At 51.1% G+C, this 13,520-nt stretch overlaps 5 protein-coding genes across 5 annotated transcripts; 3 read left to right on the forward strand and 2 right to left on the reverse strand.

Annotated features, from left to right (window-relative positions):
• Window positions 1-460: 460 nt before the first annotated feature.
• Window positions 461-1,764, forward strand: CC84DRAFT_1098035 (uncharacterized protein; the record flags this gene model as incomplete). The annotated part of the gene is made up of 4 exons (XM_018174748.1): window positions 461-643; window positions 698-1,200; window positions 1,263-1,330; window positions 1,385-1,764. 4 exons carry the CDS (start codon window positions 461-463, stop codon window positions 1,762-1,764), a joined length of 1,134 nt encoding a protein of 377 aa, XP_018033173.1.
• A 1,186-nt stretch (window positions 1,765-2,950) lies between these two features.
• On the reverse strand, window positions 2,951-3,650 carry CC84DRAFT_1166620 (uncharacterized protein). The gene has a single exon (XM_018179007.1). It carries the CDS (start codon window positions 3,478-3,480, stop codon window positions 3,034-3,036), a length of 447 nt encoding a protein of 148 aa, XP_018033174.1. The 5' UTR covers window positions 3,481-3,650; the 3' UTR covers window positions 2,951-3,033.
• Window positions 3,651-7,028: 3,378 nt separating this feature from the next.
• Window positions 7,029-9,055, reverse strand: CC84DRAFT_1097441 (serine carboxypeptidase-like protein; the record flags this gene model as incomplete). The annotated part of the gene is made up of 8 exons (XM_018174712.1): window positions 7,029-7,909; window positions 7,954-8,021; window positions 8,082-8,197; window positions 8,272-8,403; window positions 8,462-8,555; window positions 8,603-8,650; window positions 8,701-8,815; window positions 8,872-9,055. 8 exons carry the CDS (start codon window positions 9,053-9,055, stop codon window positions 7,029-7,031), a joined length of 1,638 nt encoding a protein of 545 aa, XP_018033175.1.
• A 1,602-nt stretch (window positions 9,056-10,657) lies between these two features.
• CC84DRAFT_1178397 (uncharacterized protein) lies at window positions 10,658-11,295 on the forward strand (the record flags this gene model as incomplete). Its single annotated transcript, XM_018180339.1, has 2 exons — window positions 10,658-10,786; window positions 10,984-11,295. The coding sequence occupies 2 exons, from the start codon at window positions 10,658-10,660 to the stop codon at window positions 11,293-11,295; spliced, it is 441 nt and encodes a 146-aa protein (XP_018033176.1).
• Window positions 11,296-12,123: 828 nt separating this feature from the next.
• Window positions 12,124-13,506, forward strand: CC84DRAFT_920999 (uncharacterized protein). The gene is made up of 2 exons (XM_018187897.1): window positions 12,124-12,929; window positions 12,982-13,506. The coding sequence occupies exons 1-2, from the start codon at window positions 12,423-12,425 to the stop codon at window positions 13,090-13,092; spliced, it is 618 nt and encodes a 205-aa protein (XP_018033177.1). The 5' UTR covers window positions 12,124-12,422; the 3' UTR covers window positions 13,093-13,506.
• The last annotated feature ends 14 nt before the right edge of the window (window positions 13,507-13,520 follow it).

Genomic DNA, 13,520 nt, shown 5'->3' on the forward strand with positions numbered 1-13,520 from the left:
CACCGCAGTGACGCGGCAGCGATCGGCGTTGCCTGCACCATGGTCTAGACAGGTTTCTTGACGATTCAGGAAAGAAAGCCTTCTCCATCGCAGAAACCAAGTTGTGGAGAGGCGCACGCTCAAGGATGTCCCATGGCCAAGAAATGATTCTCACATTCCAAATCCAATAGTGGCGCAGGTACATTATGTTCATCGATTCATGGGGTAGTTAGTGGTGAAGCACCTCCCTGTCCTAGAAAAGCACAATACACGACGTCGTCGGAGAATTTGCCCGGCCCGGACACGAGAAGACAAATACCGCTCTCAGCCATCTACTGGGCCTACCGTTTCACCGGTCCACCTAATCTCATGCTCATCCCTGACGACCGGCACCTAAACTTGCTCCGAAGCGCAGCACCCGCGCAGCACTGATCGAGTCCGCCTCCTCCATCTCTGCAGCTTTTTTGATTGAGACAACGCGATGTGGTCAGAGACGCTGGATCCCAATGGGAGATACATGGAGCCCGATGGCTTTCCGCTGACGGTGTTGGCGATTTCGTTTGTCTTTCTTGCGCTGTCGGTGCTCGCTGTGGGACTGAGGTCATATATCCGGTTGTCCAGACACATGTTCGGCATTGATGATGCCTTCCTTGCTGCTGGAGCTGTAAGTCCCGAAGAGAGATGCAGAGCTGTGACATGGCTAACGTTTGTTCTAAAGGTCCTATATATGGTTGTTATTGGGTTGTCTTCGTACGGCCACTTCGTTGGGCTCGGTCGGAAAGAGGTCGACTTGAATCAATGGCAGTGGGAAAACGCTATGAAGTACTACATCATCTGGATCTTGGTCTACGTTGTCGCGCTGGGATTTATCAAATCCTCTGTCTGCCTCACCATCCTACGCATTGCGACCACGAAAAAGCCGTTGCGCATGTGTGTTTGGGTGCTTCTCGGCATTACGTGGTGCTCTTTCTGCATTACATTCATCGGCACCTTGCTCTACTGCCAGCCCGTGAGGGCGGTTTGGACGCCGATGTTGATCCTGAGCGGTGAGGGTTACTGCGCTTCGACCGAGACCTTCATCATCATCGCCCACACCGCGACCGTCTCCACCATTCTGACAGACTTGGCCCTAGTCGTGGTACCTGGAGTGCTTCTTTGGGAGACGCAAATGAAACGACAGGCAAAATTCCAGGCATGGGCATTGCTTTCATTCGCTTCTGTGTAAGTAAAGGTGTCTCGGTCAACATTTCGGGTGGATGTCGAGCTAACAATTAATCTGACAGGGCATCCATCATCACCATGCTGCGGATCCCATACATCAACAGGTTTCGCGAGCAGCAAGATCTGCAATGTACGCCCTTGCCCCTTGGTTGCCTTACCATTTCATATAGCTGACTTCAGATAGTTTGGGTCTCCCACATCGTCCTTTGCTCCAACGTTGAGACCGGCATCGGCTGCATCGCCTCATCGATACCTTCATTGAGACATTTCACCCAGCGTAGCCAAGGAAGCAATACCCACGAATACAGCGATAAACGCAGCGGACCAATTGGGTTCTTCTCCGTCGGTAACGGACCGACCACCTTGCGCAAGAATGAAGGCAGCAAGGATCTGGGAATCTCCTTGAGTACGGTGCGGGGACGCTCAGATGAGCAGTGGCAGCGCATCACAGATGGCGATTCTGACCACAGCACGAAGCCTATGAACGCAAACCAAATATACGCGGTACACACATATACTGTCGAGCATGATGATAAGCTGTCACAAAGGGCATTGAGGGATTGAGGAGCCAGAAACGTCTGCGGCATGATACGGTCGCCTCAGCGAAGATTCATAGTTGCACTCAGTATACCATGTAAATCCGAGACACCTAGGCACTCATGTGGAAATTGTGAAGCGGAAATTGAATCTTGAAATCTGTCGCACCAAGTCGAACTCCTGCGTAAGTAGACTTTTGAATTATGGTTGAGGTCCATTTTCAACGGTTTAGTTTCGTTGCGTCATACGAAGTGAGTGAGATCCCGCCGAATATCCCCGTAATCTTAATTGTTCACAGATGATATGAGCGTGGTTTACTAGGACGAAGGTATTCCGTCTGTGAACCGAGCTTCCCGTAATGCTACATGTTCACCGCTCATGCCATCTCGACGCCGCAGTTGCTGCTCATGACCAGTTGTAAAGACATTAGGCGCAAGATCCCTTATACGTTTGGTGCCTCACCATCAACGAGATACAACACCGACATAGGAGGCTTCGCTGATCTCCGAGATAGTGCATCGCCGGGAGTGGCGTTTTGAGGATGCTCCTAGTGCATACCTCGTGACGATGTACAACCAATCGGTTGGCCCGTAAGGAGACGCGGACTACGGAAACAGTTACCCGAAAGTCGACGACGCCGCCTACTTCTTATATTTAGATCTGATAGATTGCAGGCACAAGCTGTATCATGTCTAGCGCGTTGTCGAACGGAAGCCGTATGCTCTGTAGTGCATAAGCCATATCGTGGAGTATTACTTTGTGAAGACGTAGTTATCGGTTTCGCTGGCGATATCTTGTATCTAACGCAACGTGGGTAGGGCATTGAGGGTGAGGGATTGTGGGTCGATAAAGGACGGGCGGTCTAGTTCGGGTTTCGTCGGTCATGGTGAATCCGCCATTGTTGGCTTCTCGCGATTTCTTGTAGGCGCCGCTAACAGGAATCAACGGCACTTGATGGTACGAGCGGCCTAATGTCACGGCCCAAGAGCTTGCAGCTGACACCGATGGTATTGACAAAGGAGGTCGCTCGGGGGCCGAGGATCCCTGAGCGAGGGTAATTAATGTTAGTTGCGCAAGGTCTGCCCTCAGAAATCGCCACTGCCATTACCAGACTATAGTCTGTGCATGCATGATCACAGCCAACTCCATCGAGTAGGGCACCAGGATCTTCTCTACAGCACGGTCGTTGATCCAATTACTCTCCCATGCAGGCCGGTAGAGAGCTTTGACGTATTCCCAGTACTCTGGGTAATATCCTGACATTTCCCAGTCCACAATGGCCACAACCTTGCTGCCCTAGACAATGATATTCCTTGGAGAGAAATCTCCATGAGTCGTCACGATCACATGGTTCTTCAGCGCGAGAACCATGTCCGACACCGTGTTGACCCAGCTGCCGGTTGAGGTATTCTTGAGCGCAGTGATGATTCCTTCGTTGAAAGACGCTTCGTCTTTGTACGGCCCATATGCACCGATCTCGTCTGTGAAAAGCTGATCTTCGCAAGCGGTACCGTCCACAGATCCGATGAACGAACCTTTTATTTCGCGAAGCTGGGCAAAGAAACCGCGGAGTTGTTCGATAACATCTTCTTTTTGGCTGTCATCAAGCTTTCCCCAGACATCTGCGAGACAGTCACCCTCGATAAATTCCATCACAATGCATACATGGCCGCTGTCACTGTCGGTATAGGCATTGTAAATCTTGGGTACCGGAATAGTGGTTTTGTCGCGGACCAGTCTCATTGCTTCGGCTTCAGCAAATCGCACGGAATCTCAAGTCTTCACGACGGTGCTTCCATCCATCTTATAAACTGGGATGAAGTCGCCGAATCTCTCGGCTTTGGCAAGTTTCTCCAGAGTAATTACTCTTCCATCCATATTTCCGATGAAAAGGTCTATCATTCAGGTAAGTCAGTACATTATAGATAAGAACGAAAGCTGGGACGAGGGCACAATGACGGAGGTTTGCGAGACCTTGCATTCAATTGATTAATGGATTGATTCTTACACGGTTGCAGCCGCGATTTCGCAGCTATGCCCGGCTAGGCTGATTGATTGAATTTTATTCCGCCGGGCTCTAAGCCTAATAGGCACTAGTACGATGATGTAACCTGACCCCGTTCCACCGATGACGCCTTATTATACACCTACGAGCCCTTACCACCCTCATGTCAGAAACATCGAACACTTTTTTGATGTGTCAGCAGCCTCCCCAAAATACCGCTGGATGAAAACACCTATATTTCCACACCCCACAACTACACCAATTCTGGCCAGATTGTTACCAATAATGCATCTCCGGAGCCGCGGGCGCACGCTTGATAGGCCTATGAAACCCTATTTTGATACTGTTGCGCGCAGCCGATTCTATGACGCATACGATATTCAGAAGGTTCAGGGCGGGATGCAAGCGCGGAGGCTCTTGCAGGGCTTGAGGTCCCCACATCCACCGCATACGAATAGCTCCGTGATAGAGCTCAGTACGTGGCAATTGCCTTCCGCCGGAAATATCTACGCACTTTAAAGCAACAAGCAAGCGATTCTGCAGGCTTAGGGCGCCGTCCTATTGTTACAAATGATCAGCTCAAGCAAATGATCTATGCCAGCAAGGAAACCCACCAGAAAGTACTCAACTTGCAAATAGAGGACGCTAGGATATAAGGGAGCCAGCGCACTGTATAGCGTGCTCTGTCTAGTAGGTGTAGTGCCTGTAACCGTAAGGCTGCTGTTATGAAAGAAATTACACCTTTACAAGCTGAGCGAATGGTTGAGTACACGCGCGAGCTCCGATTTTACGCCCTTAAGGGCTATTGGGATGGCATAATCTATACTGATGAAGCGCACATGAGCCTTAACGACTTCCCAGAGGCGTAGATATTAGTGGTATTTGGAGAGAGGTATAACGCAGAAAACGTAGTAAAAAAGGCCAACAAAACAGCTGCCTGCGTGCACTTTGCCGCCGGGATCAACTACTACACTAAGGCTGACGATCTGACCTTTACAATGATGAATACAACGATTTTCAGGCTCTAAAGCCTCTCCCAAAGCCACACCGGCGCCCTACAACAGAGACTGAGGATAGCTATAAGGAGCGGCTTGCTCGCTGGGACGCTGAGAAGGCGCGCATACCAGAGATTATTCGACCAGGAAACTCTGTGAGAGCAAGCTACTACGTTGACCGGATTCTCCCTAGATATCGCGACGCCCTGCGCCAGCTACGCGCGCGCGCTGACGAGCTGCGCGGCCATATAAATCCTGAGAATCGTTTTAATTGGTATCTTATGGAGGATAACGATCCTCCTCATGGCACGCGCAATAAGGACTCACTACCTGCAATTTTCCGTCAAGAAAATGGGATCCAGAGTATCCCGCACCCAGCCAATTCTCCGGACCTTGACCCTATTAAGGGCATATAGCTCATCATCAAGGAACGGGTACGAAGGCGTCTTTTTTAGAATAAATACAATTGTAGAGCTAAAAAAATGCGCTCCACGAGGAATGCAAAAAGGTTACGCAGAACCATATACAGGAGCGCATACATGAGCTGCAGTACCGTAGTGGAGAGGTGTCCCTAGGGTTCGCGTAAAAACGCGTCGCCGGTAAGCCTTAACACCATAAAATTGCCCTGTATAGGGATTTGTATACAATTTACAGCTTCACAAACTATCTACACCAAATTTTATACGCCCAAAATGCTCATACATCAAATGGTGGATGTCAAAAGTGGAGGACACCATATCTCCCAAGCATCCTGCAGGTGTCGAGCGGTATGAACCTATACTAGCCTCGCGTCATGTCTCACATAGGTATCGTATGCTGTAATTACACGATGGGCAGATGTCCTGCGGCGGCCATGCAAATATGTCTTCCATCTTATTGTTACCTAGATGGTCGAGCCTATAAAGAGGGCGTGTTCCTACATGATTCACGACATCATATACCCAGCCTGGAACACAACATCAAGTTACTCATCATCTCATCGTTACTATGGCTGATCTCCGAAAGAATTACGCAGTCTCTAATGGCTATGACGAGTTCGGCAGGTATTTCATCCTTGTAAATATGTTTTGGTCCAGGATTCTGTACTAAAAGACATAGGGTATACCTACAGCAGTGGATGTGGAGGATGCAACTTGGTTGGGACCTCCATCCGACCAAGACTGTGGCAATGGGTGGGCATATCAATACCTTTTAGTACTCCCTTACTGATCCTTCGTCGCAGTGCCTGACTGGTGTCGCTCCCGTCCGAGTCGAGCGGGAAATATGACAAGACTTCGTTCATCGGATTCAATATCCAGGACTCTCATCTCCCCGCACCTGGAAATATGCCCTCGAATTCCAAGCTCGGTATCTTAGACAATTTTCCTGAGGACCTGCCAGACGAGCATGCCGAAGAATATGATGTCGTCCGTATCCGAGCATTCACGTCAATAATCAAGGGCAACGATCCAGGCCCGGTCATTGAAAAATTACCGCGGGCTCAAGCCTGGAACCTATCTGGAATAGGATGAGCTGGATGTTGGTTCGTTCAAGGCTACTCCGCTTGGATTCGATGCAGGATTGTCCACAATTCAACATCCGCGGCACAAGAGATGAATGCTACCTCGATGCAATCCCAGGTGGCTATGAACCTCAAGAATTCTTGGATAGGAAAATTAGATGCGCCGTTCAAGCAGCGCGGCTTCGATTTCGTCAAGTATCAGAGGATGGAGGTTAAGAAAGAGCTGAGGAGTGTGATGACTGTGTCGCTACTGATGATTCACCGGCATGTCGCTCGAAGTGGTGTTCGCGACGGTAAGATGATTGAAACGAACAAGGTCTGGGACGACGTATGGAGGAATGCTGGAGAGGAAATCGGACAAGGCGTTGCTATCACGATGGACACCGTTGTGGTTGTGGGCCGTAAGGCAGCATAGTCTTACTGATGGTAGGTGCTGATGAAGTCTAGTTAAATGGCTGAGATAGAAATGAACCGCCTGCCTACCTTTTGAAAAGTATGACAACACTTCAAACACGCGATCTTCTGATCAAAATCACAACTCATCTCTCGAGCGCCTAGTTTTGTATTCAACAGCAAGAAACGTAGCACTGCCGCCTTCCTGTTTACCACTAATCGGTGTTGTCATGCACACGTGTGATACACCACAGGTTCATACACTTGCGAAATTTCGTCTTTGTCATTAGGTATTGATCAGGTACATTGAAGATAAAAGTCTGGCTGAACCAGTTGAGTCAGATCGTGGGATCGGATTTCTCGATTAGCCAAACCTCTTTTATTCAAGAACTACATTCTATTTCTTATAGATGGTACTGTTTCCCGTATAATTCCCACTCTGCGTGGTGAAGCTGGCAGTGTTGCTGAAGTTGTCAATCCTCCCCAGCAAGATCTCCAGCATACGATACGCAGCACCAGGGGTATATCCTGGAAGCTCGTGGCCTGCAAGATGCGCCGTGTAAAACGTCAGACCACGCTCGGAGGACCACACACCCTGTGCGCCTGACCCTGCAAGCGCCCCTCCGTTGTATTCGGGGTGGTATGGCGCGTAAAGAGTTGTGTTTGGGTACTTTTGCAGGCCTTGCAGACCATTCCAAGTCATGTTCTGGATGGCAAAGAGCGTTCCATTTGTAGACAGCAGGAAGTCGAGATCGCCGGAACCGATGATGGTGTTGTTGGTGAACTCGATGACGCGCTGAAGGGTACCGTCGATGGCTGGGCCAGGAGAGGTGTCGGAACCACCGTCGGTACCATTACCGAAGACGTTCACGTCAGTGCATTGCTGCCAGTTCGATTCAATAGGCGCGTGGAGGGCCTCCTTGACGTCGGTACGGTTGAAGTAGACTTGAGCACCCGGTGGCTGGTAGTCGCCTTCGTTGACTATCCCAAGCTGGCCGAAGGGATGCGGGCAAGTCTCAGTGATGTGATAGATGTTGAAGCAAGGGTTGACCTCGAGGATAGCACCATATAAGTTGTCGAACTGGTCGCAGCTGTAGTTGTTGCGACGGGTTGGTCCTTCTAGGACCGGAAATGGTTCCTGCGGTGGAGGGAATTTGAAATATGTGTCCATGTAGGAAGAGTAGTTGCAGTGGTCCTGAACCTCCCGCACCTGATTAAGGAAGGTTTCGTTGAGGTTGATCAAGTTCTGCCAGTACTCGACGTAAGGCAAAGCAACGACTTGAGGACGTCAGCTTGGCAACTCTGCATGTCGAGATTCATACCTAATTGCTGGTTCGTATCGTCGCCGATGATGGGATCGTTGATTGATATGCCCTTTAGGTTGAAGTATCTGAAGTTTGCACGGTTAGCATTCGTCGCCGTGAAACAACGACTTTGTCATGCAACATACTCAGTGTCGTTAGCGCTAATGAAGCCGTCGGCGATATACGGCACGTAGAATCCTGCGTACGACTCTCCGGTGACGTAGACACTCCAGTTCTGCAGTTCAAAGGTCGAAATGAAGTTCTATTGGGAGAGTCTAAGGTCAGCTGCGATGAACAAAAAGGAAGCGGGAATTTCACAAGTTTAAGCGGACATACCTTCCAGAAGCCGCGGAATTCAGCTGCCAATTCAATTTCGTTCGTGATGTTGGGCGTTCCCTGCGAATATCCCACTCCGACCGGTTGTTCAACCCAGATCATGTTGGTTAGGTTAGTCCAAGAATACGGATTCTAGTAATGACTATCAGCAAGAATTCCCGCAACGGACACGATCGAGGATAAGACCCACTTGAACGGGGGCAAGGGTCCCAGCCTCCCATGTGAAAGGACCATTCTCTGTCAGGAACCCGCTCAAAGAGCTACATCCAGGACCACCGTTGAGCCTGGTCGTATGAGCAATTTTCTAGCTCATAACTGCAGAAAATCTTACCAGATGACAACCTCTTTGGGCGTCTCCACCTGCGTAGATGGGAAAAACCTAGGCAGGTGTAAGCCTTGAATCCATGTCCGGCATTTTTGGGAACCTACCAAAAGAAGAGCTGACGAGACTCGTTTGGATCCTCCGAAATCGGTAGCAACCCGGCGTACGACTCGCCAATGTCGAAGGGTACTTCAGGAATGCCTGAGCCGTTGACAGCGAATTCTAATCGGAGTTAGATCTGGTGTCGATTGAGCCACGAAGATTTCGGCTTCACGTACGTTTCGTCTTATCGTTCAGGAAGGACGATGCTCGCTTCTGCAACTCGGGGTGCTGGAAAGGCTGGTTCGCCACACGCTTCTCGACGGTCGGCCTATTCTTGTGGAACACATTGCGTTTGTGGGGCGAACTTGCAGCCAGAACGGCGGAAGCGCACAGCAGCGAGCTGAAAAGCGAGAGCTTCATGTTGAAACAAGAGAGGACGCGAGCAAGCAGCAGCTGGTCAGGGCAAGAGGTACGGTCCCAGGGACCCAATTATACCAAAATATCTCAAGCATGACGGCATCGCAGCCTGGGGTGCGGCTGCTTACCAGGAACAGTAGGTGATATGGCTGAAATGCGTTCGCCCGGGGTACACTGGGGCGGCTAGCGAGGCGAGTGGTTGCTCAAACGCTGCCGTTTATCGCGTGCGCGGGACCAGCTTCTCGCCCTGTACCAGGTACGAACCGCAGGACACCCGCGAGGCCTCGCAAGCATTCGGTCTCTTAGGCGTTGCAGAGTGCATCGGACATGGCAGATATGCACGATGCCCGGCAGGAAAGGGGGAGTCCAACTGTTCAATGCCTCTTTTCCATTTCATTAAAAAGCATCCGGTTCTTCCGTGTAGACACAAGCCTCGGCTGCGGAGCTTATCGAAGCTTGGTTTTCGCGGCGTGTGGAGTCCACAGACGGAACAGGAAGGTGGGTACCAGGCGATGGCATCACCCAGCTTTTGTAGATCTGGCTCAAAATCCATGTACCACAGTAGATTTCGGCTGACTCGGCTGCGGTTCCTCCGGAAACGTTACCCATGGTACGTTGTCGGCTCCACGGAACAGAGTAACATTATATACAGCTAAATCCCTACGTCCAATTCCCTTGCGTAGAATCCTCCGCGTCTTGCATGTGAGCGAATAGCTGTAATCTACGCTCGCGCGAGGTGCTCCAGACTACCTTCCCGTGTGTAGGTAAATCTATAGATTTTGCCTCCCAGTATTGGCCTATTCCTGCGGGCCGAACGCGCGGCTCTAGCGCATGAATCTTTTGTACTATAAACGTACTGTAAGTTATAGATTCCTGACTGAACAGCGATTGTCTACGCTCCGGAACTGCCTACTACGGCGCTGGCCTACGGCGTGGGTCGCTCTCTGAACAGGCTCTGAATACCGCACCATATGCTCATGGTCGCGGGCGACCTGCCAATGTTGCTCGGTGAGGGCTGTTTGTTTCCTCGTCTCCGTTGGGCGGACTGCGCGCAGTCGAAACCGCAAAGCACGTCACTGTCCATGACTTGATTCTGGTTGACCGATTTGCGCTGATGGGATAAAGACATAAGATGTTCCATACTTTGAACAAGTACAGCGCCCATCTTTCTGACCTTCGCTTCTCAATTCGCGTCATGGAACAAATCCCTAGGATGTCCAGACAGAATGCAAAGAATAGGGCATGAGAGGTTGCATTTCAACGTGGCGAATCGGCGGGTGGATTGAAGAATATCAAGCGCATTTTTCAGAAGGCAACAAGACAACCTAACCTATCAGCCGAAGCCGCTAGATACTTGTATAAACGCCACATTCGCATCGCGCGTCTGGTACGAAGGTGATGGATACGAACAATGCTAAACGCTTACGGCTGACCGGCAGAGCCATCAGCCATCGCTTACGCGGCACGCACAGCCACAACGCCTAAGGCATCCGATTCTGTCAGCGCGGCAGCCATATAACAACACGGCGAGCAGCTGACGGGACAAGTCTGCTGATTTGTCTAATACTCTGGCAGAAACAGCTCGCGATACCTACGAACGTTACGATGCCTGAACTTTTTAAGCGCATTGAGAGCACGGGCATTGGCCAGCCCGATGAAGCAGCCCCAGCATATGACGACGTCATTCATCTCCACGGGCCTGCGCATGGCTTCGCGCACTCTTCATCCTCGGGCGTAAGCATTCAAATCTCTCACGTTGCGTTTTGACAAGCGTGCCGCGCCTTGGGTGCGTATTGATCATGCTTCAAACCATGGGCAACACCGATACCTAGATTGGTGGTAGCGGCATAGACCGAAAATCGCTACGTGGACCAAGTCCATACTGCGGAAACGGAGGGCGATGCTAAAGACATGTTCCTAACTGATTGCAGTATGCCGCTGTGCCCCAGACCGATGTCGAGCACGACGCCCCCACCCATGACCACCATGGCCTGGCACCAAGCACGCAGCAGCGACCCCAGGAAACCCTCGCGCAGACCATCGCTGGCGTGTTCCGCCCCAAGCCGCACGTCCACTGCGAAGAATGCGACAGGCAAACTGAGAGGCGAGAGCGAAGGGAGGCTAAACGACATTGCTGTGCGATGGTCGCGTCGGTATTCATGGTACTGTTCCTCTGCGGAATGATATTGGGAATTGTCATCACAAATGCGGCGGCGAGAAGGGCAAAGTTGCACCATGGTTGAGATCGAGGGCATGCGGGACCGGGGTACAAAATGGTATACGAACCACTCGGTGTCGGAGGGTCAGAGAGGAACAATGCCTACCATAATGCAACCTCGCTTTGATACCTCATCATGTGGTGAATCTCTACTTTCGAGCTCAGTACACTCGTGCCAAGCATTGCTCTCCTTGCCACCGTCAAACAATCCTGGATCTTATCGATGGTGCAAACTATTGATATGTCCATCGTGGAGCGCTTGGAAGGAAAAGAGGGTGGGGAAATCAGCTGGGCCAACAATTAGCAAATCTCGTAAAGCACTTTGCATGTGTGAGCTTCTTCGGCGTAGATGGCGCCTTCTTGCTTCTGTTGCTTGTTAGGCTCGGAAGCGGCGCCATCGTAAGGTCGTTTGAAAGAAGAACGGAAGCCCATGAAGGCGGAGTAAGAAATCCTGCGAGCGCGACGGGCCTTCCTGAATATTTATGTCGTGAATAGCCTCACGGTTGCCGGCAGCGTCGTTGTTGATACGCGACACGCTAGTCCGAGCAGGCCCGCAGTCCGTGCCGTGCCGGAGCATCCCACATGCTCAACCGTCATCAGAACGACATCTATTTGTTAGCAAAATCCAAGGTCTGTTTCAACGGGGTGCAACTGCAACGTCTGCCTGCGAGCCCGCCCACGTTGAGTGCATACCACGTCAAATCGCAGTGTTCTAGCCTCCAACTCCTTCCAGCTGAGCCCTCACGTCCCACACCAGGCAGGCATGGCAAATAATCGATGCAGAGTGCTGACCCCTGCTTAAGTATGCTCCGAAATCTGGTTGTCGGTGCCCCTGCATTCCCGCCTCGCAGAGCAACAGTAAAGTTTTGCCGTTGTATACATTGCACTACCGCAACTCGACCTCACGAGTCAGCGCCGGACCACTTCGCCTAAATGCGATAGAGGGGCAACCACTTTATGAAGTCGACTGGACTATCACTCGAAATTAAGCTGCCTTTGAGTGAACACAGATTAAGTGGATTTACAAGCAAGAGCCCTGACCTTTGACCATCAGGGCTTGAGTATCATGATACTGAATATAAATGCCATCTCTACCCATTCACCATCTGGTTCCTCCAGATTTATCCTTCAATCGTACTTGCAACCTACACAATGTTTTCCGCTATAGCTACCGGTCTCCTTCTGGCCCCCGTCGTTCTCTCACACGGCATCATCACCACTCCTCCCTCCCGTGCCATTGGCCCCGCTATCTCCACCGCCTGCGGTCAAGCCATCACTTCCGCGATTAAGTCCGACAACACGTCCTATGTCGAGCAACTCACCAAGCTAGCCAGCGCCGACAGCAAATTCAACCCCGCCGCCTGCGACCTCTACCTGTGCAAGGGTCTCCAGTTTTCCGACAACAGTGCCAACGTGCAGACGTGGAAGGCTGGGGATGTCGTGCCCATCAAGATCTGGCTGCGCATCCCGCATGAGGGAATTGCCAACGTGAGCATCGTGAGCACGAAGCAGAACAAAAAGGTTGGAGATTTCTTGAAGCTCTGGACCGCAGGCTATGCACCCGGCAAAAGCACAAACGACGTTCCCCTCTCGCAAAGGGAGTTCAGTGTTACAGTTCCCAGTGGGCTGGAAACCACCTGTGCAAACGCTGGTGATTGTGTAAGTCGATGATCGATCTCCAGAGAAGAATCTTTTGTTAATCCCAACATAGGTGCTGCAGTGGTGGTGGCTGGGCACTGCTGCAAAGCAGACGTACGAGTCTTGTGTTGACTTCAAGATCGCGGGCTCTGCGGCTTACCAGGGCGTGGAATTCACAGCCTAAGTCCCTCGTGGCGAGATAGACATGTGTATGGGCAGCATCGGCTAGAACCAACTATCCCAATCCAGAGTCGCAGCTACACTTGCATTCAAAGTCGCCGTCCACAGTGTTGAACCTTAGTGCTCGTTCATACTTCCGATCTCTTCTCGTAGAACGTTTTGGGTTACAGTCGTGACATATCCCGTCTCCTAGAAGCCCGTGCATCTGTTATTCGCGTTGCCGAGCCGCACACATGGAACAGAGCAGTCGACACGATTGAACTCAATGACCACTGCAAGGCCACAGGGTTTAAGTTTCAGTACCTCGTGAACGATCGCAGAGAGACCTCCCGACGTAGAAGTTGCGTGGTTGAGCCTGCACTATATCTGAAGCGAATCAAGCGCGTGCTAGGTGGGGTGATTATGCAGGAACTTGATTAACTCAGTTTACTC

The sequence above is a fragment of the Paraphaeosphaeria sporulosa genome (genome assembly GCF_001642045.1).
Source record: "Paraphaeosphaeria sporulosa strain AP3s5-JAC2a unplaced genomic scaffold CC84scaffold_8, whole genome shotgun sequence".
NCBI classification, from domain to species: domain Eukaryota; kingdom Fungi; phylum Ascomycota; class Dothideomycetes; order Pleosporales; family Didymosphaeriaceae; genus Paraphaeosphaeria; species Paraphaeosphaeria sporulosa.

Coding starts and splice junctions, on each gene's coding strand:
- CC84DRAFT_1166620 (XM_018179007.1), bottom strand. CDS start 3,480: ATGAGACTGGTCCGCGACAAAACCACTATTCCGGTACCCAAGATTTAC.
- CC84DRAFT_920999 (XM_018187897.1), top strand. CDS start 12,423: ATGTTTTCCGCTATAGCTACCGGTCTCCTTCTGGCCCCCGTCGTTCTC. Junction 12,930..12,981: donor GTGCAAACGCTGGTGATTGT/GTAAGTCGATGA, acceptor ATCCCAACATAG/GTGCTGCAGTGGTGGTGGCT.